Below are 26,213 nucleotides of genomic sequence, written 5' to 3' on the forward strand. Positions count from 1 at the left end.
CCTGTTGTTCTCTCTGACCTCCCCATGGCTAGTGAAATCCATCCTCAAACTACTACTCTCTTCTGGGTTATCACTTATTGAGTCTCTCTTTTCCCCTATGCACAGGGCAACACTTCTTGGAGGCAAGAATGATAATTGCCAACATGGGAGGATGAATGCTGAATGGCTTTATTTGCTAGAAATTTCAACAATGATAGCATGAGCAAGGCTGCACAATAATAATGGACACATCACTTTTCAAAACTGCTATTCAGCTTTAGTAACAAATCTCTCCATAAAGAGTCAGGTAGAGGGCACAATTTAAATTCCATTTTATTAGATAGAAGTGGATATGATACAGAAATCATGAATATACAGCTCTTCATTTTCCATTCTTCTTGTCCAGATATGTTACGTGTGAACAGATCCCTATTTTTCAATTGAGAAGAAAATATACCACATAAAACAGCTGTAATTTCACAACACAACCAGGTATGTGTGATATATCACTTGAAGACTACAGATTTGCCCAGAAATTTGTTTTCTTTAGACTGATACAGTAAAATGTAAACAATAAAATAATTGGTAATTTTTAATGGTACAATACAGTAAAAAAAATTTCAACTGGTTGAATGAAAACTGATAGTCCAACTGATACCTGACTTCCTTTTCATATGGCAGCTCGCCATTGTTTCATTATAAATTTGTGAAAGGCACCATATATTACAAGTGTAAAGCAAGTGAGAAACCAGAACCAAGTAACTTTCCATGATTTCCTTACTGTACAAACACATACATTTTAAGGCAGGTGTTTTTATGTGCAAAATACAAGAATACAGGTAAAATCAATGTTAACATTATACGTCCTCACACTATCTTCTTTTAGTAATAACATCAGTGTCAATACGTACAGTACATTGAAAACACTTTCCCCTAACAGAGCCCAAATTAGAAGGTAGGCTGGAAATATGGTCCTGCTAATAATTAGTTTTTAAAATGTAAGAGCTTTTATGTAGACCTTTAAAACATGTAGAAAAAGTCACTCTCTTTTTCTTATTGTCTCTTCTTTTAGAAAGGTCCATATCAACTTGTTAACTATGTCAGGTTGATCCTGCTGGAGCCAGTGACTGGCTTCAGACAAAATAGTTAATCTGAAATGATTTTTAACATAAATCCGAGTAGTTTCTGCCATCTCAACTTCCATAAATGCATCTCTTTCTCCCCATAACAACAAGGTAGGCATGGTGACCTCATGGTGCTGCAGAGGTAGGCAACTTTAAAAACAAAATACAAGTTTAACTGTTTTTTAAAAATCATGACGACAAAATATCAGTCAATTTAACTTTCCAGTTCAAAATACATCACAGATTAGTTGCATGGTTTCCAGGATCCAATTCACTATATTACCAAGAAGTTACTAATTATTACCAAAGCTCTCTAATTGATCTCATGTCAGCAACATCTTTGGAGGGTATCTTTATTCTAACACAGAATTTACCATAGTCCAAATCCTGCAGTTGCTTTTTCAGATAAAACCTCATTGAAGCAACACTGCGGGTCTGTACATTTGGGCCTCATTTGTTATAAAAAGAGAAATTAACATGGTCATTTTTTCAACTTGTACGTTGTATGAAAAAGCACTTTGTTCAGATTTACATAATACGTTATTGACTCTGCAGCAGATATTTGCAAATAATTTCTAAATGGCCTTTGTTTTATGTGATCTATCTTGAACTGTAACTCTATTGTAAAAATGTCTTTGAGTCAGGGGCGGCTCCAGGCACCAGGACGCCAAGCGCGTGCCTGGGGCGGCAAGCCACGGGGGGCGCTCTGCCGGTCGCCGCGAGGGCGACAGGCAGGCTGCCTTCGGCGGCGTGCCTGTGGAGGGTCCACTGGTCCCGCGGCAGTCCACTGGTCCCACGGCTTCGGCGGACCTCCCGCAGGCTGCCGCCGAATTCGCGGGACCGGGGACCTCCCACAGGCAAGCCGCCGAAGGCAGCCTGCCTGCCGTGCTTGGGGCGGCAAAATGCCTAGAGCCGCCCCTGCTTTGAGTGCACAAGAAATTAGCAGAAGCAAGTAACATGGGGAGGGTTAAGTCCCATTAAATCATCTTTGCACTAGTTCTCTGGTGCAATGCAGATTTAAACCCAGCAGGTGTGTCTGGAAGAGGATTCCTCATCATGGAAGTGTATACAGGTGGCACAGAGATGGACAACCCTTTTCCTGGCACCCAGCACCTTTGCTACCAGGAAAAGGAAGTGTGACTGGTAGGCCCTTGCACTCCAGCAATCCATGAATGCTTGAACTGCTGCTTGGGACTGCAGAGAATCTGGCTTTAGAGTTATGTCTGTGAATGTTTTGGGTCACATTCCCCCTTTGAGTCTTCAATGCCATGTCACAAACTGCTTCGTTTTAATGTCTATCTGTTCTAGTGATTCTGGAGAAGGTAAAAAAGGATATTTTCTTTCTTGCATTTGAATAGTGTCCCCCCTTGATCTACTGATCAGAAGCTCAGTAACATTAATAAAAGAGAACCTGTGCCTAATATAGCCTGAATCTTACATGCTGATGAATTTTCCTATATTGGTGAATGCTGTGTGAAGTTTCAAATGATGCCAGTAGACTATCATTTAATTCCTTTCAATTGTTTTTCATAAACATTGTGTAAGATGACCAGTCTGTTCTGTCTCCTAGACTTACTGAAAATCAAATGTACAGTACAGCTATAAGTAAAATATTTATGGAGAAAAACTTTCAATTGAATATTAGCCTCTCTAATGCTGAATGTAGCCAGTCATATTCAAACAGACCTACAGAATGCATAAAGACATTCAAAAGACAGAGTTCACAGTACAAAGGGGTATAGTCTTTTTTTGAAGCAGTGAGAGTTAAATACATAAATCTCTATGCATTGAGAGAATAATATTACCCAAAATTTGCATAGCATTGGGTAAAAGCTGCTTAAATCCTCAACATCAGAACTCAGGGCTTTGGAAGAATTTCTGAGGGGCTTATGGGGGGGGAAATTTTGAGACACTTTGTTAACACATTGAAAAAGAGACTTCAAAAAGTAAAATGGTTAAGGGTTTAATAACATTTAAATGACCCACTTAAATTTGCATAAAATTATGATTTAAAATTATTTCTTTATACAACTGACTTTATATTAAAGTAAATATTTTATAAATAAAATCTTTCTGAACATTTAAAGTACAGGGGGGAGGGATAAGCTCATTGGTTTGAGCATTGGCCTGCTAAACCCACGGTTGTGAGTTCAATCCTTGAGGAGGCCACTTAGGGATCTGGGGCAAAAATTGGTCCTGCTAGTGAAGGCAGAGGGCTGGACTCAATGACCTTTCGAGGTCCCTTCCAGTTCTAGGAGATTGGTATATCTCCAATTATTACCTTTTTATTACCTTTTAAATTATTGCAGTTAATATGATTTTATATTGATATTTATTAATAGATCTATAAGTTACAGGACTAAGTTGTGACAGATGGTAGACAGATGTGAAATAATTGCTTGAATGTAAGCCTTATTAACCCATCAGAATTTATTTCAAAAAATCCATTTTCAAATAGATGCTAAACAGCCCATCCATGCTTAAGTTTAAACTGTTTTATAAATCTTAGTGGCATGTTGCAATACAGATTAACTGCAGTTGCTCAAAACAGCCACCAAGGTACGCTGACATTTAATCAGTTAATAACAATGATGTAATGTGATTTTTTAAAAGCAACAGAATATTTGAAATAGTTTTATTTAGACAAGCTTTTGTGAGCACTTAGCATGGGGTGGAAGCTTAGGAGTTTCTTCATTTATTTCATTCTCTTTAATCAATATATTACTCTTACAATCAGTTAGGACAATGGATATTTTGGAGATTTGATTAGTCATAAACAATTTTGAACTCAAGAAACCAGAATATTGCTCAATTAGATAATGATGTCTATGAACCATGTTGTGTGATTTCTTTTGTATGTGAAATTCAGTATGTAGCATTGTGCCTCAAGGTACCAAATAGAAAAAAGTTTCTTTTAACAAGGATTAACGTGCAGATTTGCCATCTAGAAGGAAAGGTCATGTTGTGAACTCAATACCTTTCGAAAAAGAGATATCCTCCACACACAACGGCAGCAGATGACCAGCAATTTTCCTCATATACAAAATGCTGAAATATTTCCCAACCAATGCAAGAGGAAAAACCCCGTTTTGAAAGAACATACAACAGGCTTTTACACAAACTACAGTGTACCAGAGCTCAAGTTCAAAAGTTCACTTGGACAGCATGTCAGTGCATATCTCCTAAACTGAATATACTACAAGCCAAGCAACCAACAGGCTAAGGTCTATTTCAAAAAGGGGTTGTGTATAAAGTGTAGTTTATGGAATTATTGCTATTCTCTCCCTATAAAGATATATTGCTTAGTCAAGGGGACTAGAGGATTTCAAACAACATCTCTTTGGAAATAATTCTGTAATAAAATTAAGCTCTGAAGAACTGATTACTCCAGATGGGTGGCTGGATGGTAATGAGATATGAAGCCTTTAACATCTAGGTCACAAGGTACAATCCACTATGATTAGTGAAGATGAAAGTCATTAGAATCTGAATGCTGTTCAGCGCTTTATGTAAAATATAGTGATGGTTTCAATCCAGTTCCTAGTGAACAGGTATTCATATCCAACAATCACCATCACAATTGGTATTCTTACAGACAGCTTCAACACAGGCAAGAACTGAATTGGTCCCAAGACTGATCTAATCCTTTAGTTCCAACGGTGCTGATGCATTGGGACTTAATCCCCTATTATATATTATTATAGGAAGACCAGGGACAGAGTAGGCCCATTACTCAATCAGGAGGAAAAGGCAGTAACAGAAAATGCAGCAATGGCTTACATTTTAAATGCCTTTTTTGTTTCAGTTTTCACCAAAAAGGTTAGCAGTAATCAGACGACTAACAAAGTGAACATCAGTGTAAATGGGGTAGGATCTGAGGCTAAAATAGGGAAAGAACAAGTTAAACAAGTTAGATGTCTTCAAGTTAGCATAGCCTGATTAAATATAGCCTAGAATACTTAAAGAACTGGCTGAAGAGATCTCTGAGCCATTAGCAATTATCTTTAAGAACTCATGGAGGACAGGAGAGATCCCAGAGGGCTGGAAAAGGACAAATATAATGCCTATCTATAAAAAGGGAATAAAGACAGCCCCAGGAATTATAAATCAGTCATTATCCAAAGATAATGGAGCAAATAATCAGTCAGTTTGCAAGCATCTGGAAGATGATAATGTGACAAATCATGTCAAACCAACCTTATATCCTTCTTTGACAGGGTAACAAGACTTGTGGATGGGGGAAAGCAGTAGATGTGATATATGTCAACTTTAGTAAGGCTTTTGTTATGGTCTCACATGACCTTCTCATAAGCAAACTATGGAAATATAACCTAGATGAACCTACTATAAGGTGGGTGCATAACTAGTTGGAAAGCCGTACTCAGAAATTTGTTATCAATGGTTCACAGCCAAGATGGAAGGGCATATCAGGTGGAGTCCCAAAAAGATCTGTACTGGGTCTAGTTTTGTTCAATATCCTCATAAGTGATTTGGATAATGACATAGAGAGTACACCTATAAAGTATGTGGATGGTACCAAGATGGGTGGGATGCCAAGTGCTTTGGAGAACAGGATTAGAATACAAAATAATCTTGACAAACTGGAGAAACTGTTTGAAATAAACAAGATGAAATTCAATAAGGACAAATGCAAAGTACACTTGGGAAGGAACAATCAACTGCACAAATACAAAATGGGAAATAACTTCCTAAGAAGGAGTACTGCAGAAAGAAAACCTGGGGTTATAGTGAATCACAAACTAAATAGGAGTCAACAGAGTAATAATGTTGGAAAAAAAGCAAACATTCTAGGATACATTAGCAGGAGTGGTGAAAGCAAGACACGAAAAGTAATTCTTCCACTCTACTCAGCACTGATAAGGCTTCAACTGGAGTATTGTGTCCAGCTCTGGGTACCACATTTGGACAAAGTCCAGAGGAGAGCAACAAAAATGATTAAAGGTCTAGAAAACATGACCTATGAGGAAAGATTAGATGTGTTTAGTCTGGAGAAGAGAAGGCTGAGCAGGGACATGTTAACAGTCTTCAAGTACGTAAAAGGTTATTGTAAAAAGCAGGAGGACAAACTGAAGACAGAACAAGGAGTAATGGAAGATTTAGCAAAGATGCAGCAAAGATGATTTAGGTTAGACATTAGGAAAAACTTGCTAACTATAAGGGTAGTTAAGCACTGGAACAAATTACCTAGGGAGGTTGTGGGATCTCCACCAATGGAGGTATTTAAGAACAGGTTAGATAAACACCTGTCAGAGATGGTCCAGATAATACTTAGTCCTGCCTCAGTGCAGGGAACTGAACTAGATGACCTATCAAAGTCCCTTCCAGTCCTACATTTGTATGATACTGTGTTTCTATGATATCATTAATATCCTATTTAGAGACTGAATCTTTGATTTGCCCTGCCTATTATTAATAGGAGAGAATTTTTATCAGCTCTAGACATAAAGATTTTCCTCCCTAACATGTTGGCTTTTTGATTACATTCTGTGGCCATGCCATGCAATTTAAATTACATCATACTTTCTGACACTGAATCAATGTATTACCTGGTAAAGGACCTTAGTTTGGGAACAGATTTACCTTTTCTCCTGCCCTTGGGGTAACAGATAAAATAATATATTTAGATCCCAAGGATTTGGCTGAGATGTTTTACTTGATTTATGAACATTATACTGACCTAAAAATATTTCTGTAGTGGTTAATGGGTCCAGTTAGTGCTCCAGGTTGAGAAAAGATATAAAGATAAGCTTCAATGTCCTCTGCTGTTAATCGGCAGCCTTTCCTTCCAATTCCAGTAGTCCGACTGGTAAATAAGTTTTTTAGTACCTAGCAAAAACAAACAAAAAAAGCACCTAAGAAATCTAGATGTTCTAGATAGCAAAACAGTGATGATGATATTTCTCCCTTTGAGTAGGAGATATTTGTTTAAAATCCATCTACCTCCTTGTTTGAAGTGTAAGCTACTTTTTTTAGGCAACTATAAATAATGAAGTATAGAATGTTCTTATTCCTGGTGAGGTCTATTTCAGAGTACTAAAAGATATGTAAATAAGACAAAATTCCTTCACAGTGGGCCCTTAAACTGTCATAAGCAAACACAAGCTCTGGACACAGATTTCTACTGTCATAGAAGGAAAACATTTTTAAATGTAACAACTTGATTTAATGTCAAACTCATTGACATTTCTTTTGTTTTTCTTTTGTCTTGTTTTTGGGGTCTGGCACTACAGGTTAGTTAGGCAGCACATTTTACAGGGAAGCATTCCATATTCCAGCCTGTCCGAAGTTCTTCCTTTCAAACAATCAAACTCTTCTTTAGAAACTATTGTTCTGTAAGGGAAGGAAGTTAATATGTCAACTGAGGGAGAAAAGAGAGAAAGATCTGAGGGAGAAAAAGGCTAAGACATTCCATTGACTTCAGTGGATGTTCATGTATGCAGTGGGTGTTCTATGTGCAGAGAATCTGGCTATTGGCACAGGGTGTCTATGCAATCATAGTGTGTGTCTGCAGCACGTGTAAGCATACCCAAGCTTGCCTTCACCTAGCTAGCTTGAGTATGTCTACACGTGCTGCAGCCACACTTCTAGTTGCAATGCTGGCTACAAAAGTACCATGTGAATGTCTGTTCTCACTTTTAGGTGACATTGTAAATAAGAAGCAGGCAGCATTATCTTCTGTAAATGTAAACAAACTTGTTTCTCTCGTGATTGGCTGAACAAGAAGTAGAAGTGAGTACTGTTCACTTTGTATTCTGTGTTGTAATTGAAATCAATATATTTGAAAATGTGGAAAAACATCCAAAATGTTTAATAAATGTCAGTTGGTATTCTATTGTTTAACAGTGCAATTAAAACTGCAAATCATCATGATTAATTTTTTTAAACATGATTAATTTTTTTTAGTTAAATCGCGTGAGTTAACTGCGATTAATAGACAGCCCTACCTAAAACAAAGTCACATCAAATCCAGAATTATAGTCAAGTTTTACTAGCTATCCTTAATTTTTCCATAAACGTCATACTATCAGAAAGGATCAACATAGGTGGCAGTTTTTCCATCAGTAACGTATTAAACATGAACAAGAGCACTCATTTTGCTTACCTTGAAATCATTTACTGTAAACATGAATTCAGGAAACCAAGGCATTTGGAAAAAGAAGTAGTAACCAGACTTAATCAATTGTGAAGGATGTCGTAGAATGTATTCTGAAACAAAAATCCCATTAATTAAAAATGAAAGCTGATAAAATTACTGTTTATATCACTATTTTTAAAATTAAAGGAATGTTTTAAAAGTATTAATTTAGAGGGTGCTATGTGACAAGGAATTATTATAATTTTAAAAGTAAGTATATGAGTATATGTACTGGCCATTAAAATGTAATGAATTTCGTCTTACATATGTCTTAAGAACAACAAGGAGTCCGGTGGCCCCTTAAAGGCTAACAGATTTATTTGGGCATAAGCTTTCATAGTTAAAAAACCTCACTTCTTCAGATCCACGAAAGCTTATGTCCAAATAAATCTGTTAGTCTTTAAGGGGCCACTGGACTCCTTGTTGTTTTTGTGGATACAAACTAACACGGCTACCCCTCTGATATATATCTTAAGTAGGCCTGACAAAAAAGCAGCAAAGGGGGCTGGACTTGAGGATTTGGGTATTTTTAACAGTTTAATTAAAATGACCTGTTTTTATTAGTCAAAACCATTTTTAATTGTACAAAAACAATTAAATAAAGAACATTTTAAATATTTCTCCTCTCACAAATGTGATGCATAGAGATATTATAGATGATAATCCATTTATGTTTTTAAATATGGCATCAATCCTATTAATGGAAGGATTAAACTTTTGAATAGTCTTCTTTCTTAGCAGGTACAAAAACTGGAACCAAGATACTGTATAGTCACTTCAGTAGCACAGTGGAAGCACACATAGCAAAGAAAACAATATAACTGAATTGATATTAAGGATCTCAAGCAGGCTTCCATTTTTTTGCAGGTGCAACCCTATGCCTGCAATGGGTTACATATACAAACTATAACACTGAAGTAGCAAGTATAGTAGTTAGGTAGAAGTCTAAAGGCTATCATTTGTAGATGTAAAATTACACACGCAATTATTTGGAGATGCAAAATTGAACTTACAAAATTGGAGCCCATCTCTGAACAATCAGTCACGAAAGATGAATAGGGATTATCTTTTAAAACAAAACTAATCTAATTGTATTTAATAGTTCAAGTCCCAAATAACTTTTTCAAACATTCCTATTTTGTAAATTCTTAAATTGCATCACCTGTTGCGTTTTTCCTTTGATTGGTCACCAACATTGCTGGTCAATGTTGCTTGACTTTTCTGCCCTATAAGACAATGGTAAACTAACATATTTTCAGTATTGCCTGATCCCTAAAGTTTTTGTTTAAATATTATAATTTTACAAGGAGGACTATAGAGATCTGCTCAAAATTGGAAAAAGTTATCTCACCATTTTCTAATAGGCAGACTTCAGCACTGATCATTAGTAGTACATATAGTCCTCTGATATTGGGAGATGTGAATGCGATGAGAAGTCAACCAATCCTGACATGCAAACTGTGAGGAACTGTCAAAGATCTGTTATTGCTGTTACTTAACAAGAAATGATATGCAGTACATGACTCCGTGATTATAGCAAGCCCAGAGTGGTGTTATAGGGCACAAGCCTGAAACCAGGTGACTTCAGCCATGTGAGAAATGCAATGATCCCTTAGAAATGCATGGTTCAAAGTATCTTATTGCTATTATAAAATGCAATTTATGAATAAAAATGTGAGGAAAAAGTCAGACTTTTCAAGTACTGGGCATTACAATGATGCTTATGGCTATCAGAACTTGATTTATAACCTGAATCTTTTTATTCAGTGCACAGTAGAACCTAATTAATTTGTGCCATTGACTGGCAAGCCCACTGAAAATTAGAGTGGATTGTGTGAACGACTAAGCAAGTAGACAAATACACACATCAAAAAGTCTATGGCATCACAAAGTGCATTTTGTTCATACAGAGGCTGGCTCCTGCTCCAACTGGAGTTACTGATGAAACTTCAACTGGCTCCAATGGTACAAGATAAGCCCTTATTTTTGTAAGTGTAACTTTATTATTCATTAAAATAATCTGTAGGAGGTTAGGAAGGCTACTTGAGTATATTTTGTAAGAGTAATTGAGTTTTAGGGCTTGGTTCTGATTTCACTTATACTGGTTTTACACCAGTGTTAGTTCATTGGCTTAAACTTATTCACACCAAGTGGGATAAGAATCAAGCCCTTATTAAGAACTCTTCCGTTAAATATATTTGGAGAAGCAAGGTGAGACCACAAGATTTTTAATGAGAAAAAAACAGGTCTGCAATTAAATAAAAGAAATGTAGTAAGATGCTAATGGTCATTTTAAAATAGTATGTGCACTTAATGCATGGGAAAGTAGAAATCAAGTAGCACTGGCTAGAGCCAGCCATATAGCAGATATTCTCTGTGCATACCTCACCACACAACTCTGCAAATCCACCAAAATCTTTACCTTCAACTCCATGCTATTAAGCAGACTCAGATGATTGTTTTGTTACAGTGAGGTCTACTATAGTATAATATCACAAAACTCAATTTCACTTGTGTAAATGAGGATTAGATTCTCATTTACATTAAGGCTGTTTTACACAGTGGCGGATTAGCCACTGGGCCAATGGAGCCCCAGGAACCCTGGCCAACTGGGGGCCCCAGAAAAATGGATGCCCCTGTGCCCTGACCAGCTCTGCCTGGTGCTCCTGCTGGGGAGTGGGGTCAGGTGCAGCGGCTGGCTCCACTCCACCCGCACGGCACTCCTGCCGGGGAGCAGGGCCAGGGTGCAGGGGCTTGCTCCGCTCCCCGGCAGGAATGCAGGGAGGCATGTGGAGAAACCTTGCCCCATCCACAAATGGGTCTAATGGCTCTCAGCCCCTCCACGTTAATGCACCCCCATTCCAAAGAGAAGCTGCAGGTCTCCATTAAGTCTGAAGAGCATACCTGAATCAGTGTGACCCTGTCCCTTAGGGGCTGGAAGGGTCCAGGCATTCTCAGGACCCTCAGGGCTGAAGTGAGTCAATCATGATCATATCTGGGACCATAAGCGTAGACGTGACTCCTCCCTTTGTGATGCTAGCAGGGCTCTCACCATCCTCTGGCACTGGGGGTACAACGGCAGGTGCCTGACATGTCCTCAGAGAGGAGGGGCACTATCATGGCAGCTCCAAAGCACAGGCTAGCATCCAGTGGGGGTGGGGTGGGATGGGACCAAAGGTATGTGTCTTAGGAGAGGAGGGGAAAACTGAGGTGCCACCAACCTGCCCTTGGCCAGCAAAGAGACACCGAGAGCAATGCCCTTTGTCCTCTGGGCAATTGGGTTATGACAGGCCATGTTCTGTGTCCTCTGCTCTCTGAGACTAGAGCACAGGCAAAAGTCCTTAGGGGTGTGTGGAGGGGGGGGTGGAGGGGCTCAGCCAACATGCAATAACCAGAGAAGGGAAGGGACAAAGCAGCATATCGAAGGGGTAGTGCTGGGTGATGGGACCTTCTTCGGAGGGAGCAAGGTCAGGGCATGGGGGCCTTCTCCCCTCTATCCACCCAGCACTCCTGTCACGGAGCGGGGGAAGCCCCCGTGCCCCGACCCTGCTCTCTGGCAGGAGCACCGGGTGGGCAGGTGGAGTGGTACAAGCCCCCGCTCCCCAGCAGGAGTGCCAGGGAGGAGCAGGGGAAGGGGGACTGTAGGCGGAATGTGTGGGGAGGGACCCCCACTTGCTCTGGCCCAGGGCCCCACAAAATCGTAATCTGCCTCTGGTTTTACACTTATGTGGCAATATAATGGGTCATTTTCATCCACCTTAAGGCACCTTTGCACTGCCAGAGCCAGGTAAAGCAGCCTGAGTGTAAATGAGAATCAGGCTATGGATTTCCAAAGACAAGAAGCCAGTATATCTGCATGCTAGTATCCTAACACACTACTGTAAAATTATGCTTTAATGCAAAATATTTGACAGCTTTGGGTTTCATTTAAATAAGGGACAGATTCCAAGAGGTGCAGAGCACTTGTAATGTTCTGTCACAGCATCCCTAGGTATCTAGGTGTGCAGTGCCTCTCCAGATCTACCCTTAAATAAGCACCAAATCTGCCTGCTTAGTGAAAAATGTGAATATTTTGGTTAATATAGAAATATTGTAAATCTCACCTGTAAATACAGAGGGATGAGGGAAATTAACCACAATAAGCTTGGTCACCATTTCCGGATAACAAATAGCAACTAACCAAGCAATCATTCCACCCCAGTCATGGCCAATCAGCATACACTTATTGTACCCTGCCACATAAAGACAGATTTTGACATTTGTTTACTGACAGTTATATGAAAATCAATCATCACATAAAATAATGGCAGTTAAACAAAAACAAATGTTCCAACATATTTGCTGACAATACTTCAACTTCTTCATTTTTTCTTAACAAATTATTTACACTGCCATAGTTAAAGATGTGTCAACACTTCCTTTATTAACCGTGAAAAAGGAGATTGGCGAGTGTTATGCTTGAAATTTTTACAGGTAATTAAAAGTAATGGTTTCCACTGCAAATATACTTTGTCTCCCCTTGTATATGTGATGTAAGTCATCTTACTGTATGAGATCATTTCCATGCCCTAATACCTATGTGCAATGTGGCCAAGTTGGTCACATTGTGTTCAAAATCTCAGTACTGCATCATTGTAAAGGTGGGAATTATACCCAGATAGCTGCACTTACTGCACACTTAAATAGTTAGGGATGATGGTGTATTGTACAGGCTCAGAACACTTCTTTACTTATTCATATTCTCTTTATTTCAAAAGTGCTAAGCATTGGCCTAACTATGCTTCCACTGATATCAGCAGGAATTTGACAACTGACTCACAGGGAGCAGAGTTCATTCAAGACTGCTGCGCTTTAGGAAATTCCACATTTTATTCCTTAACCCAGACAGACCTACATTGCAAAGCCCTAGTTCCTTACTGAGAATTAAAACACTCTACATACATGCCAAGTCAGATGTGTAAAATCCAAATTCTTTTGGGTTCTCTGACAGAAAGCAAGAGAGAAATGTCAAAGTAACCAACACCTTTTATCTACTTTCTGATAAAAATCTCTTTGGCCACTTTTGATTTAATCTGACTTTCCAAAATAATTTATCTCTGGAGCAAGAACAAGAAGGGGAAATTTGAGTCCAAGAGGTCATTTTTTCTAGAAAATTTTAAGCCCCTGTGAAGCAGGACTTATAATGAGAGAGCACAATACATCACAAAGCACGACTATGGCATTACTGAGGAGTTTAATAAAACTAGAGTTGCTTAGAAAATGCAAACGAAGTTTGTGATCTCATGCCCCATCTTTTGATGTGATTCAGAATTTTCAGACCAGTTCTAAATTCAAACCTGAGGGCTATATCATCACTTTACAATTTGCCCAGTGTTTCTTGCACTGCTCTGAGTGCAGCTTGGAAGGGATAATGACTCAGCGAGTAGCAATTTGCCTCTGGATCTCCCCACTACTCTGGAGGGGAAGTATCCTATGGTGTGGTTATATCCAGCACAGCTACATTTCCCCCTGAATAGGGGAAACCCAGAAGCTTTACAGAGCTTGCTTCCCCTCCCGTGCTGCTATCCGTGGTACACATAGCCTATGCAAGGATGTAAAGAGTACAGTATCTTATGTCTTCTTATTCCCCTTTTCGCAGCTGTGCAAGATTGGTCATGATTGGCCTGTGCAAGGGAGTACATAAACGAACAGTAAAACTCAGTTGAATACTGACAATTGAAAATAGGCGATTGTGCATATTTTAGTAAGTTGTTTTCTTTTTTATTAACACTATACAGCCCCTACATTGCTGTCACGTAGAGGGTAGAGCATATGCACTTTGCGTAGTAGGTAATAGAAAATCTCACCACATTGTTTTGGTTTCCATCTTCTAGTAGTGAGACCCTGTAAGCGCTACTGATGCTTAAGACTCTAATCCTAGAACTAGATGCATTAAGTGCAAGGGTCAGCATGAGGTGGAGACCCACTGACTTCAGTGGTACTCACCATAAGGCTATAGTACTAGATCCAGCTGTGCTACCAGATCCCATTGCAGGATGGGGGCATATAAGAGCATCTTTAGGGCTTTGCATTTGATTGAAAAGCATGTTTGCATATTCCCTATGCTGACCCAGGCATATTGGCTTGAAAACAAAACTTTTCATATTGTTCAAGAATTAGTGTGGACTAAAATCTATGAAATAAGTCAGATCTATTTGAATCAAATTTACTTAGACTATATAGTCAACTAAATGCAGATATTAAAACAAAACCAATCACCTTGGAATTTTTTTTTAAATCACAAGATAGCTATTCATGGATCTGCAACAAATGAAATAAAATTAACAACTTAGGCAGTTTGGCTTCTGTTAACGCACCTAGAGATTCCAGAATATCCTTTATATCTGTAATTAGGCAATCTAACTTGTAATTCTCCTGATGAGACGGAGCATCTGTTTCTCCATAACCTCTCAAATCCAGTGCCACAACTCGATATTCACTTTTAAATTCTCGCAATTGATGGCGCCAAGAATACCTAATAAGGGAGAAAAAAATGTAGTTAAAGGTTACGTGGAAGAATACTAAAGAATTCAGTCAGTAGTACAGCCTCTATGATAGGGTGATGTTAAATTCTATTGGCTTGATTCTCTGTTATGTATGGCCACTGTTTGCCATAGCATGGTGGTTCTGTCTAGTTGGGAATTCCCACTAGAAAGGGAATCTCTAGGGAAGATGAGCTAGCATGAGTGGTTCTACACCACCATCTTCTCGAAGCCCTGAAGATAGGGAGCATAGCTGAGGGAAAGAGGGTATAACCAGACTGTCTCTATGGTCCAGTTATTCATGGCTTCTAGAATGGCTCCTTAGTGCCATAGGTAGCTGGCAAAAATTAGAGCATCCCTGAGACTGCTGTAATTCTGAGGATGCAACTGACCCCAGAATATGGGGTGTGGAGAACTACTTCTCCTGTCACCTTCTTCCTGCACCAGATAGGCTTGAATGGACCAACCAGTTGGGCCTCAAATGACAAGATGAACACATTTGTGTTTCTTTGTGGGAGAGGAGGAAGAAGGAATGATAACTCATTCAATATGTAAAGCAAAGGATTAATAACATATGTTACAAATTAATTTGATCCACTGATATTTTATGGTTTATCATCTGTGCTATATTTATCTATGTGTCCTTATTCAGTCACTCTAAATTCTCCCAGAACAATGAAGATTAACAGCTGTCAGTGCGTCAGTACAGTACATGGTATTTTACTGCCTGTGTTTCTATGGAGAATAAAGACAGAAATTACTTACTTTAAAGGAAATCTAGAGTGAGGAAGAGTTTAATAAGCACCCAGAGAAAGATTTGGATTATTCTTGGAAATAATAGATTATAACTGGATAAAAATGGTATAAAGATAATAAAAGACTGTGGGCCTTGTCCTGCAAGGTATTACCTACCCTTCAACTCTTAATGAAATCAATTTAAATTGAGGATACCCAACCCCTTCTAGGAGGTGCTCAGAACCTGGAAGGATTTGGGCCTATATTATAATATCTTTCAAGGAAATATGAAAAATGTTACGATCATTTTAACCACAGATAATATAAAATGGACCCCTGCTTGCTAACTTTTACTATTAGCCCTATTGCAAAGAACTGAAATAAACAACATAAATGAAGCATTTGGAAGGTCAAATAGCTTAAGGGAGAAGTGTACAATTCTGCCAGACTCCAACTAGTGTTTTATTTCAGGTCCTTATGCCTTCTGCTTTGGGGGTAGTGCTAACCAGTCAGGGATTTTGAACACATCATGGTCAACATTACATTGTCCTTGAACTAATCAAAGAAAATGTTATTACTGTAAACACAACACCCATCACAGTTCCATCTGGGTGCCCCATGTTAATGCAAATAAATAAATACAGGTTTCTATAAATGACTTTTTTTTAAAAAAAACAATATACACTGCCCTGTAAGTCAAGTTTACCATGATAACTATAGGAGCTATCACAAATACCTCATTAAAGTGAAACAACATGACACAGTAAAAATTTTCTTTTTTAATGACATACCACCTTTATATCCCCATACTCTACTGTCATGATGGTCCATCAATCAGTCAAAGGCTTGATGAACAGATAGATCTTACACACCCTGACGCTTGCCAAACTGTAGCCTTAGCAGACCACCAAGAGAAGCAGATCCCAGAGGCATGGGTCATCCAGTAAAAGTATCCTGTCACCAACCTCTGTCAGTTCAACATGTATCACTGATCTTTTCATACAACACTTTTTTTTATCATATCTAAAGTATTTATCTAGTGAGACCACTGCTTTGCAAGAAGGATTTTGAAATATTCGTAAATACCTTTATTTTCTCAAGGCTGAATAATTGGAGCTATTTTGGGTTTTTCTGATCATGTTATTTCTGGAAGGCAGTTTATACAAAATTCAGCAGCTCACACACATTCTAACAGGCATTCAGCTGTCTGAACATTTTACTCCAATTTTAAAATTTTGATATTAGTTTCCCATAAGATTTTGTATTGATTTAAAAAAATTGCATATAAGTGACTTAATGGCAGTGGTGCATTATATATTTGACTGATTGCTTGCCAATATACACCCTCAGTTGCTCACTGAGATCAGCACTGACTGGTTATTTCATGTGTCCTAGTAATAACCTTGAGACATTGGAAGCTAGAGGATTTTGCAATTAAGCTTCATAATAGTGGAAGTTACTTCCATTCCTGTTAATATCCAAAAAGTACAGGTTTGCTGCTGCTTTATACTACTCTTAAAATTGTCACTCATGATTTCAAAACAAAATCTCAGTTCATACATAAAATTCTGAATAGATTCAGTAACAAGCCAACCGTAATATTTTTAGTGTGCATATTTTATCTTATGTATTACTTTATTGTTGTCTTCTTTTAAAAATAGCAGGTATACGCTATGTTACTGGCATTAACAATGACCTATATGGCAGTTTTCTTATTCAATATCTCATTCCATTTGAGTAGTCAGACAATACACAGAATGTTGCTAAAGGCATGGCCTGCAATGATTTTAGCTTGTTAAATCTGGTAGTCACAGCCTAAATGATATAGCCAAAATATTAGAAACTTGGTCCTTTCATCATTACAAACAAACACTTTAGGTTTTGTTTACTTTTGATCCACCAGGCTTCTTCATGTGCCTGCAGATGTAAACATTTTAATGGAGCCTTTTTCCCTTAGTAACAACTAAAAGTAGTTAAGCTACACGATAGACTCTAGACCTTTAAAAACATACATTTCCCTCCCTGTATTTCTTACAATATATAGTATGCCATGCTATTATTTATTAGTAAATATACTGATACATTTTGAATTTAAAAATCTGCCTGGGTTCTTGTGCTGGTGCCCATCACCATAGTGTCTGAATACAGGAATACTCATTCTAAATGTCTATGCTTTGTCAACCCTGAAATGTACTAGAACAGAGTAAATGGCTCTCCCGACAGTTTGATGAAGAAATATTTCCTGTACTAGAATAGAAAGAGTGGTATTTTGGTTCAGATGAACACGTAGAGATTATTTTGTGGATGGTACAATTGGAAAAAATGAATGCATGCTCAATTGCAGTGGTTTTCCAGCCTTAAAACTTACCATTACTGGGATATTTGAACATAGATATGGAGAATAGCAGAGTGGATTTAAATGATATATAAACTATGTCTGTAGTGAAATGAGAACAAGTGGGGAGTTTTACCAGAACTCTGGAAAGCCATGAAGCAGCAGCATGAGTGGTTTACCCCGTTCTCCAGCGGCTACATAGTGGAATCTTAACCCTGAATCCTGGAAGGGAAAGAAAAAAAAAGTATTGTGATCTGATTGCTGCTCAGTACTGCTGCAATGAGGCGCTGAGTATTAATATGATTTTCAAAGGTATTCAAAGAGATGAATTTAGTGCTTAATATAAGTGCCAAATTGAAAGCCCTGGCAATTGATGTCTTCTGTATCTTCACAGATCAGTGATGTATGGGCAATGGTAGTACAAGCTTACCAACTATTCTGGAAGGATCTCCTCTAGCAGGTGACAAGATCGTTCAGTTTCTATGCCTGTTCAGTCATGTGACTCTTCTAAGATTGCCAACAAGAGCGCCAACTGGTATGATGCCCAGGTAACTAGGTACTAGGTAACTAGGAACTAGCACCCACTCAGTTCACATAGAACTCCAAATAACCACTAGATAGAATGTATTTTAGTCCATACCAAGAGTACTTTATATCCGCTGTACAGCTTGTGAGTTAGATGAGGCTATTCTCAGCTATTTAAAATTATATCACATTGAAAACAGGTATAGAGTTGACAGACCATATGGGTTTTTTAAAAATGAAAGTTTGTCAAAATTAATTAAGGTAGTTACAATTGTATATTTTTGATGTGCCACAAGGTTTAAAACACGTTTATTTTTATTTTAAAAAGTTGAAGGTCCATTAAGGCTTTTCTCAGAGAGATTGGAAAAGAAGGTCTATTAATGTGACTGTCATCACCTACCTTGTCTTTATTTACTGAAACTGGCTGTAGCCATGAGCCCCCTGAGAATTTTTATCATTGTGAAAATTACCAATAAGCAAGGTGTTTATTGTCAGTAGGCCAGAAGCTGAGTCAGTGTAAACTGACATAGCTCTATTTAAATTACTGGAGCTATGCTGAGATACACCAACTGAAGGTTATAACTGAATAAATGGGCTGAAATGATGGCCGAATAGATTTGATGGGTTCCTGCCTCCCTAATGAGGAAAACTTAATGCTCAGCCACGGACTTGAGAGTGATCCAAAAGGTTACATGTATAGAGTTGACTAATATGCTCTGAATATTGCCTATGAGATTGTACATTATCTCCACACAGAAATAGGTTTTATGGTAGATCTCAGGAGATACTGCTGGTGAAGAACTTCCTGAGACAAGGGGATATTAGACTTGGGAAAGAGTTGGCTTATGAAGCATTAATCTGTTGGGTGGGTATCACATAAGGAGAGATTGTCCTTCCTCTTTATTGATGTAACAGAATGTACTGCCACCTCTCTACAGCCTGATCAATTAATGCTTTTGCCTGTGGATCAAGGGCTGATGTACTCTCCACGATGGTGAAAGTACAGTAGCCAGAACTTCCCTGCTGTATCTGCTTGAACTTTCTTGAGCTGCCCTGACACTGCAAATGCATCAACTAATATCTTGGGACCAAGGTTCTAGATGGGAACTATTTTTCTTCTGTTTTTCATACTTATTTTGGATTGTATTAAGAATTTGGGCCTGATTCTCCCCCTCCCCCCATTACACCAGTTTTACACACTGTAACTCCAGTGAAGACAGGAAATCAATTCAGGAAAGTTTAGAAGCATCAAATTCAGTGAGCAGTATTCAGGAATTATTTGTGACACTATCTATATATTATAGGGCTGTCAAGCAATAAAAAAATTAATCGTGATTAATTTCACGATTAAAAAATCACAATTAATTGCACGATTAAAAAAATTATGATTAATCACACTGTTAAACAAGAATAGAATACCACTTATTTAAATATTTTTGGATGTTTTCTACATGTTCAAATATATTCATTTCAATTACAACACAGAATACAAAGTGTAAAGTGCTCACTTTATTTTTGATTACAAGTATTTGCACTGTAAAAAACAAAAGAAATAGTATTTTTTCAATTCATCTCATAAAAGTACCGTAGTGCAATCTTTTTGTCATGAAAGTGCAACTTACAGATGTAATTTTTTTTGTTACATAACTGCACTCAAAAACAAAACAATGTAAAACTTTAGAGCCTACAAGTCCACTCATTCCTACTTCTTGATCAGCCAGTCACTCAGACAAACAAGTTTGTTTAAATTTGCAGGAGATAATGCTGCCCGCTTCTTGTTTACAATGTCACCCGAAAGTGAGAACAGGCATTTTGAATGGCACCGTTGTAGCCAGCATTGCAAGATATTTATGTGCTAGATGCTAAGGATTCATATGTCCCTTTATGCTTCAATCACCATTCAAGAGGACATGCATCCATGCTGATGACGGGTTCTGCTTAATAACAATCCAAAGCAGTGCGCAGTGATGGATGCTCATTTTCATCATCTGAGTCAGATGCCACCAGCAGAAAGTTGATTTTCTTTTTTGGTAGTTCGGGTTCTATAGTTTCCGAATCGGAGTGTTGCTCTTTTAAGACTTTTGAAAGCATGCTCCACACTTATCTCTCTCAGATTTTGGAAGGCACCTCAGGTTCTTAAACCTTGGGTCGAGTGCTGTAGCTATCTTTAGAAATCTCACATTGATATCTTCTTTGCGTTTTATCAAATCTGCAGTGAAAGTGTTCTTAAAACAAACACCATGTCCTGGATCATCATCCAAGACTGCTAGAACATGAAATATATGGCAGAATGTGGGTAAAACAGAGCAAGGGACATACAATTCTCCCCCAAAGAGTTCAGTCACAAATTTAATTAACACATTTTTTTAACGAGCGTCATCAGCATGGAAGCATGTCCTCTAGAATGGTGGTCGAAGCATGAAGGGGCATATGAATGTTTAGCATATCTGGCATGTAAATACCTTGCCATGCCGGCTACAAAAGTGCTATGCAAATACCTGTTCTCACTTTCTGGTGACATTGTAAATAAGAAGAGGGCAGCATTATCTCCTGTAAGTGTAAACAAACTTGTTTGTCTTAGCCATTGGCTGAATAAGAAGTGGGACTGAATGGACTTGTAGGTGCTGAAGTTTTACATTGTTTTGTTCTTGAGTGCAGTTATGTAAAAAAAAAAATCTACATTTGTAAGTTGCACTTTCATGATAAAGAGATGGCACTACAGTACTTTTATGAGGCGAACTGAAAAATACTATTTCTTTTGTTTATCATTTTTGCCGTGCAAATATTTGTAATTAAAAATAATAATATACACTTTGTATTTTGTTTTGTAATTGAAATTAATATATATGAAAATGTAGAAAAACACAATATTTAAAAATTTTCAATTGGTGGTCTATTGTTTAACTGTGTGATTAAAACTGCAATTAATCACGATTAATATTTTTAATCACAATTACTTTTTTGAGTTAATCGCATGAGTTAACTGTGATTAATCAACAGCCCTAATTTTAAAGTCTCTAATGACCTCTTCCTGGTCATATCTCAGGGCATCTATTCCCTCATCATCATTCGTGATATCATTTCGGACACATTTGACCCCTATCCCCATTGGTACTTCTCAAAAATCATGTCCTCTTCTGGTTTTTATGATTCCTTTCTCTCCTTGTTATCCTCCTGCCCAGAGCCGGCTTTAGCAAGTGCAGGGCCCAATTCGTACTCACCCGGGAGCGCTCCGGGTCTTCGGTGGCACTTCGGCAGCAGGTCCTTCACTCGCTCCAGGTCTTCACTGCCATTCAAGGACCTGACACCGAAATGCCGCCAAAGACCCGGAGCAAGTGAAGGACTCGCCCCCGAAGACCCGGAGCGCTGCCAGGTGAGTAAAAATTAAAAAGGCGCCAGCGCGGGGCCCTCTTAGGCGTGGGGCCTGATTCAGGGGAATCAGGCAAATTGGCCTAAAGCCGGCCCTGCTCCTGCTTCTCTTCAATGTCTTGTTTAGTGGGTCCTTCTCCTTTCCTCTCTTTCAATGGATGACCCATAGGGCTTTGTCCTCAAACTCTTCATCTGTGTGTGTGTGTGTGTGTGTATCATCTCAAACAAACAATATCTCATCCACTCAGACACCTTCAATCATCATCTGTATGCTGATGACTCACATTTACCTTTCTTCTCCTGACCTCTGTTTCTCCATCCAAAACTATCCTGTCTCCCTGAAATTATCTCATGGATGTCCAGGCAGATGTACAAACTCAATATGCCCCAAACTGAGCTCATCTTCCTTCTTGAGCCTTCTCTTCTCCCCACCTTTTCTGTGACTGTTGACATCATCATCTGCACAGTCATCCAAGCTGTAATTGGACCATCATCTTCAAGCTGCACATCCAGGCTGTGTTGAAATGTTGTCCCTTTTTTTACAGTGTTTCAAGATCAAGACTTTCATCTTTGCTGTTTTACTTGGGACCTGTAAGCACTACTCTAGTACTGATGACAACAATAATACACTTAGCCTTCAGGGCTGGCTCCAGGCACCAGCAAAGGAAGCAGGTGTTTGGGGCGGCCAATGGAAAGGGGTGGCATGTCTGGGTCTTCGGCGGCGGGTCCCTCAGTCCCTCTCAGAGCAAAGGACCTGCCGCCGAATTGCCCCTGAAGAATGAAGTGGTGCGGTAGAGCTGCCGCTGAAGTGCCACCATTCCGGCTTTATCTTATGGATATAGTCAATGATTTCATTTATCCCCAGAATGTTTTACTGCCATAATTTACCCCTCCCCAACATGGTCAGTTAAAATATGGTATTGTTTGTTATAAAGAGGGGAAATGTTGTATATGGGTATTAAGAATTCACATACCTCATGACCTAAATGAAGTATGTAAAACAACTCAGACATAAGAAACTGGAATCCTTAAAAATCTGCATTTGTACTATACTCTTCCTAGAAAATCTAGAGTTTATTATTACTGGTCAACCATGTATTTTAATATTTTAAAGTGACATGGAAGCTTTTATATCAGAAGTGAAAGATTGTCCCTTTGGAGTAGAAGATAATTTGTTTGTAAGTAACCTAGAAAAACATTTTATAAGCAAATTGTAGCTACCTGAATATTAAGAAGTACAAGAAAGTAACCTTTATATTTGAGGATTCAAACCAGCTCTCTTTTACACTGAAGACATAATGTGAATTTAAATTTTTTTCCACATACAAGCTTTCTCCTTAATGATAAACTAAATGGCTAAAATGTATTCCCATTGTAGTTGTCAAAGGCTTTCAGATATTTAATTCACCAAGTAACTGAATGCATGATTTAATTTAATGTATTAACTGAGGTTCATAACTAATAGTCATATACTCTCTTGTGATATATTGTTTATTCATTATCTCTTTTGTGGAAATGTATTTTCTAATTCTAACTAAAAAGTGGTGAACTACATTTGGCAGTATTAGTCTCTATTGATCTTACATGGTTTATTGTTTGTGTTTTTGTTCTACTCTGTATCAGTGGTTCTCAACCTATTTACCATTGTGGGCCTCATATGCAGCTCTATGTGTGTTATGTGGGCTGCATCCACACATATATATACTACCTGTATGGCCCTGAGGATGTCACATGGGCCGCAGCTGTGTGCTGATTGGGCAGCAAGTGGTCCATGGATTGAGAACCTCTGCTCCAGATGCTTACAGTTTCTTCTCAGTATTTTTTCATTATTTTACTAGAGTCTGAGATTTACACTTAGTGAATGTTTATTGCCCATTTCCAAGATCTTACCCACAAGTAATAAAACAAGTCAACTAAACCTAGTGTTTTATTAAAAATTAAACTTTAAAAAAATTGCCATACATCATACATCTGCTATGCACTTCTGACTGTAGGCTGAGCAAGGTCTATACTATTTCATTTGCATGTTTATTAGATGTATGGACCACAGGCAGGACAGTCACAAGAGATAGGAGAGAGATTCAAGAAAAACAAGGACTTAGATTGTACGCTTTTTGGGTGCAGGGACTTTTTGTTCTATGTTTGTAAGGCACTTAAGAGAATAGGTCCTGATCCATGACTGGGGTTCCTAGGCCTTATATACAAACAGTAAACAAACAAACCACAACAGAGAAAAAATGGGAGAGAGAAGTGGAGAAAGATGGGGCATGCTGCAGAAAGTAGGATAAGGTTAGAGAAGGAAAAGGATGAAAAAGAAGAGATGGCAAAGAAGAGTTGTTGCTATTATTGCTGCACTGGAGACCCAGGGAGCCCAGCAATCTAATGACTACTAAAACAGAATTTCCACCTCTAACCCAGATGAGGCTTCCAGATGGTAGGACTGTGCAATCACTGCTCAGACCTATCCAGAATTTGATTCCTTCATCTTCAAGAGACACCATTTAGCCCAGCAGCCTACTGGCAGACAGCAGGAACAATGCCCTCTGTCAGAATTGAACAAGATGGCTCTTCTTATTGTGAGTGGAAGAATATCGCCAACCTTCAGAAAGCAGTGGGAGGAATTCCATCAGCCTGAGATTCCATCTCCCACATGGAGAAGTTAGGCTAGTGGCAAAGGACAATGACAGCCCAGCAGCTGAATAGGCTTTGCCATCCTTGTGGGGCATAATCAGTTGATTTCCCTCAGTTCTATTCTCACCTGGCACCAGTTTGAGTGCTCAAGCTCCTGGTAAAGTGGAGACACAACTCGATAGTCTGACAGTGGTCTAGTCTCTGGAATCTTCACCAGTGCACATACTGAGTTCATGCTTTATACAGCGTTAAGCATCTATACAGTATGCATGATTCATCACACCAGGCAACCCTGGGAGGGCTGGCAGAACATGCACGTAGGAGCAGCTTAAAGAATAGTGATTAGTGCCACCTTGAATTTTCCCTGGTTGTCTAATTCCCTCCTAGTGTTCCATGACTTTCTGAAAGAAATGACCAGTGGTTGAGTAAGTTCATTTGTTAATTCCCTCAACACTTTGAGACACATCACCTGGCTCAGCTGATTTGCATACACACTGGTTATTTTCATCAAGTTTCCTGTCCCCTCGCCCCAGTAGGTAGCTATAGCTGTAGCTGTAGATAGACGGTTAGACCATTCACTTTATTGAACAGAGCGATTCCACGCAGGTCGAGCGTATCACCCCGAGAATGAAGGTGACACGCAAGGATTCTATGTGCTCTGCAAAGAAAAAATCAGCCTGGTCTTTAAGACAACAAATAAATAGAAGCAGAGTGAAACAATTCAGACAAAAGACCTGATATGCACACTGTGTGACTGTTTCAAAATGGATTACTGTTTGCAAACCCCATCTTTGTGATGCACATAGAATGGGTTCTAAATGTGACTACACGGCACACACTAAAACGAAGAGAGAACCATGACCGTTTCCTTTCGTTTGAATGAATCAAATACTGTACACACAGCGTCCCTTTCCCTTCAGCACCAACCCAAGAAACAAACGGCGCTACAGCAGGTTTTCAGAGAGAAAAGAAGGGGAAATGCAAGAGACCAGCCAGTCCTCACCCCGCTCCCTCGGGTTTTACAAGCAAAGAGAGCGAGTCACCTGTTATTTATGTTTAGTGGCAGTCAGGTTACCTCCTCGCACCCCCGTATTAGTGATTAGCACAGAAACCGAAAGCCTTTACCTTGATTCTCACGTAGCAGTGGGTGCCCAGGGAGGGATCACTGAGGCAGGCTGGAGGATTCTCCCGGATGATCCGCTGGAAGGTCTTGCCTGGACTCCTTCCTATGCTCCACAAAAGTTTCAGCAGCTCTATGCAGGCGCAGACCGCGCAGTAGCTATACACCAGCGCCCAGAAGAGCAGAGCCCTGACCGTCACCATGAACCCGCCCGGGAGCCACGGTAAACAACCAGCGGGGCTCGCCATTAGGCGGCGGCTGCTCCTCAATCCTCCCTCCCCGCCAGCGTCAGGGGATGGGCTCCGCGGCAGGGCGAGCAGCGCGGCACCAGGCAGGAGCCCAGCCCAGCCACCGGCACGTCTGCCTCACGCCAGCGGCAGGGAGCCGGCCAGCAGCAGCCGGCGTGACCGAGAGCAGCCAGGCAGGAGGCTGGCTCCTGCAGCCGGGCGGGGCAGCGCCGCGCGGGGGGCAGGCGCGGGGTCCTCGGATCCCTCCCCGGGAATGGCGCAGAGGCCCCCCCCGCAGCCCCCGGCTCCAAGGCAGCGGCCAACAACCTGGCGCAGGTCAGCCGCAAGCAGCCCCGTGCGCTGCGCACCTACCTTGGCAGAGGTGGCACCCCCTGTGCCCCAGCCAGGCGCCGTCAGCCCGGCGTGCGGCCCCCGGGCACGCCCCGGGAAGTCGAGGACCTTCTACACTCAGAGCCCGGGGACAGCTCCGC

General features: G+C 39.6%; 1 protein-coding gene across 2 annotated transcripts; it reads right to left on the reverse strand.

Annotated features, from left to right (window-relative positions):
• Nucleotides 1–280: 280 nt before the first annotated feature.
• On the reverse strand, nt 281–25,874 carry EPHX4 (epoxide hydrolase 4). Of its 2 annotated transcripts, XM_039486679.1 has the most exons (8): nt 25,501–25,567; nt 24,845–25,033; nt 17,987–18,072; nt 14,616–14,773; nt 12,363–12,491; nt 8,227–8,330; nt 6,802–6,950; nt 281–1,253 (listed from the first exon to the last, which is right to left on the reverse strand). In XM_039486679.1, the coding sequence occupies exons 2-8, from the start codon at nt 24,881–24,883 to the stop codon at nt 1,019–1,021; spliced, it is 900 nt and encodes a 299-aa protein (XP_039342613.1). In that variant the 5' UTR covers nt 24,884–25,033; nt 25,501–25,567; the 3' UTR covers nt 281–1,018. The 2 variants fall into 2 exon arrangements, with proteins under 2 accessions (XP_039342613.1, XP_039342612.1); XM_039486678.1 differs by lacking the exon at nt 24,845–25,033 and having other exon boundaries at nt 25,501–25,874.
• Nucleotides 25,875–26,213: the final 339 nt, after the last annotated feature.

This window comes from Mauremys reevesii, linkage group 8, assembly GCF_016161935.1.
Source record: "Mauremys reevesii isolate NIE-2019 linkage group 8, ASM1616193v1, whole genome shotgun sequence".
Lineage (NCBI taxonomy): Eukaryota > Metazoa > Chordata > Testudines > Geoemydidae > Mauremys > Mauremys reevesii.

Bases quoted from the DNA above. Each gene is read 5' to 3' on its own strand.
- EPHX4 (XM_039486678.1), bottom strand. From the start codon at position 25,743: ATGGCGAGCCCCGCTGGTTGTTTACCGTGGCTCCCGGGCGGGTTCATG. The intron at 14,774-17,986 runs GTAAAACTCCCC...CTCCCTTATTAG, and splicing joins CATGGCTTTCCAGAGTTCTG to GTATTCTTGGCGCCATCAAT. The intron at 8,331-12,362 runs GTGAGATTTACA...TTTTTGTTTCAG, and splicing joins TCATCCCTCTGTATTTACAG to AATACATTCTACGACATCCT.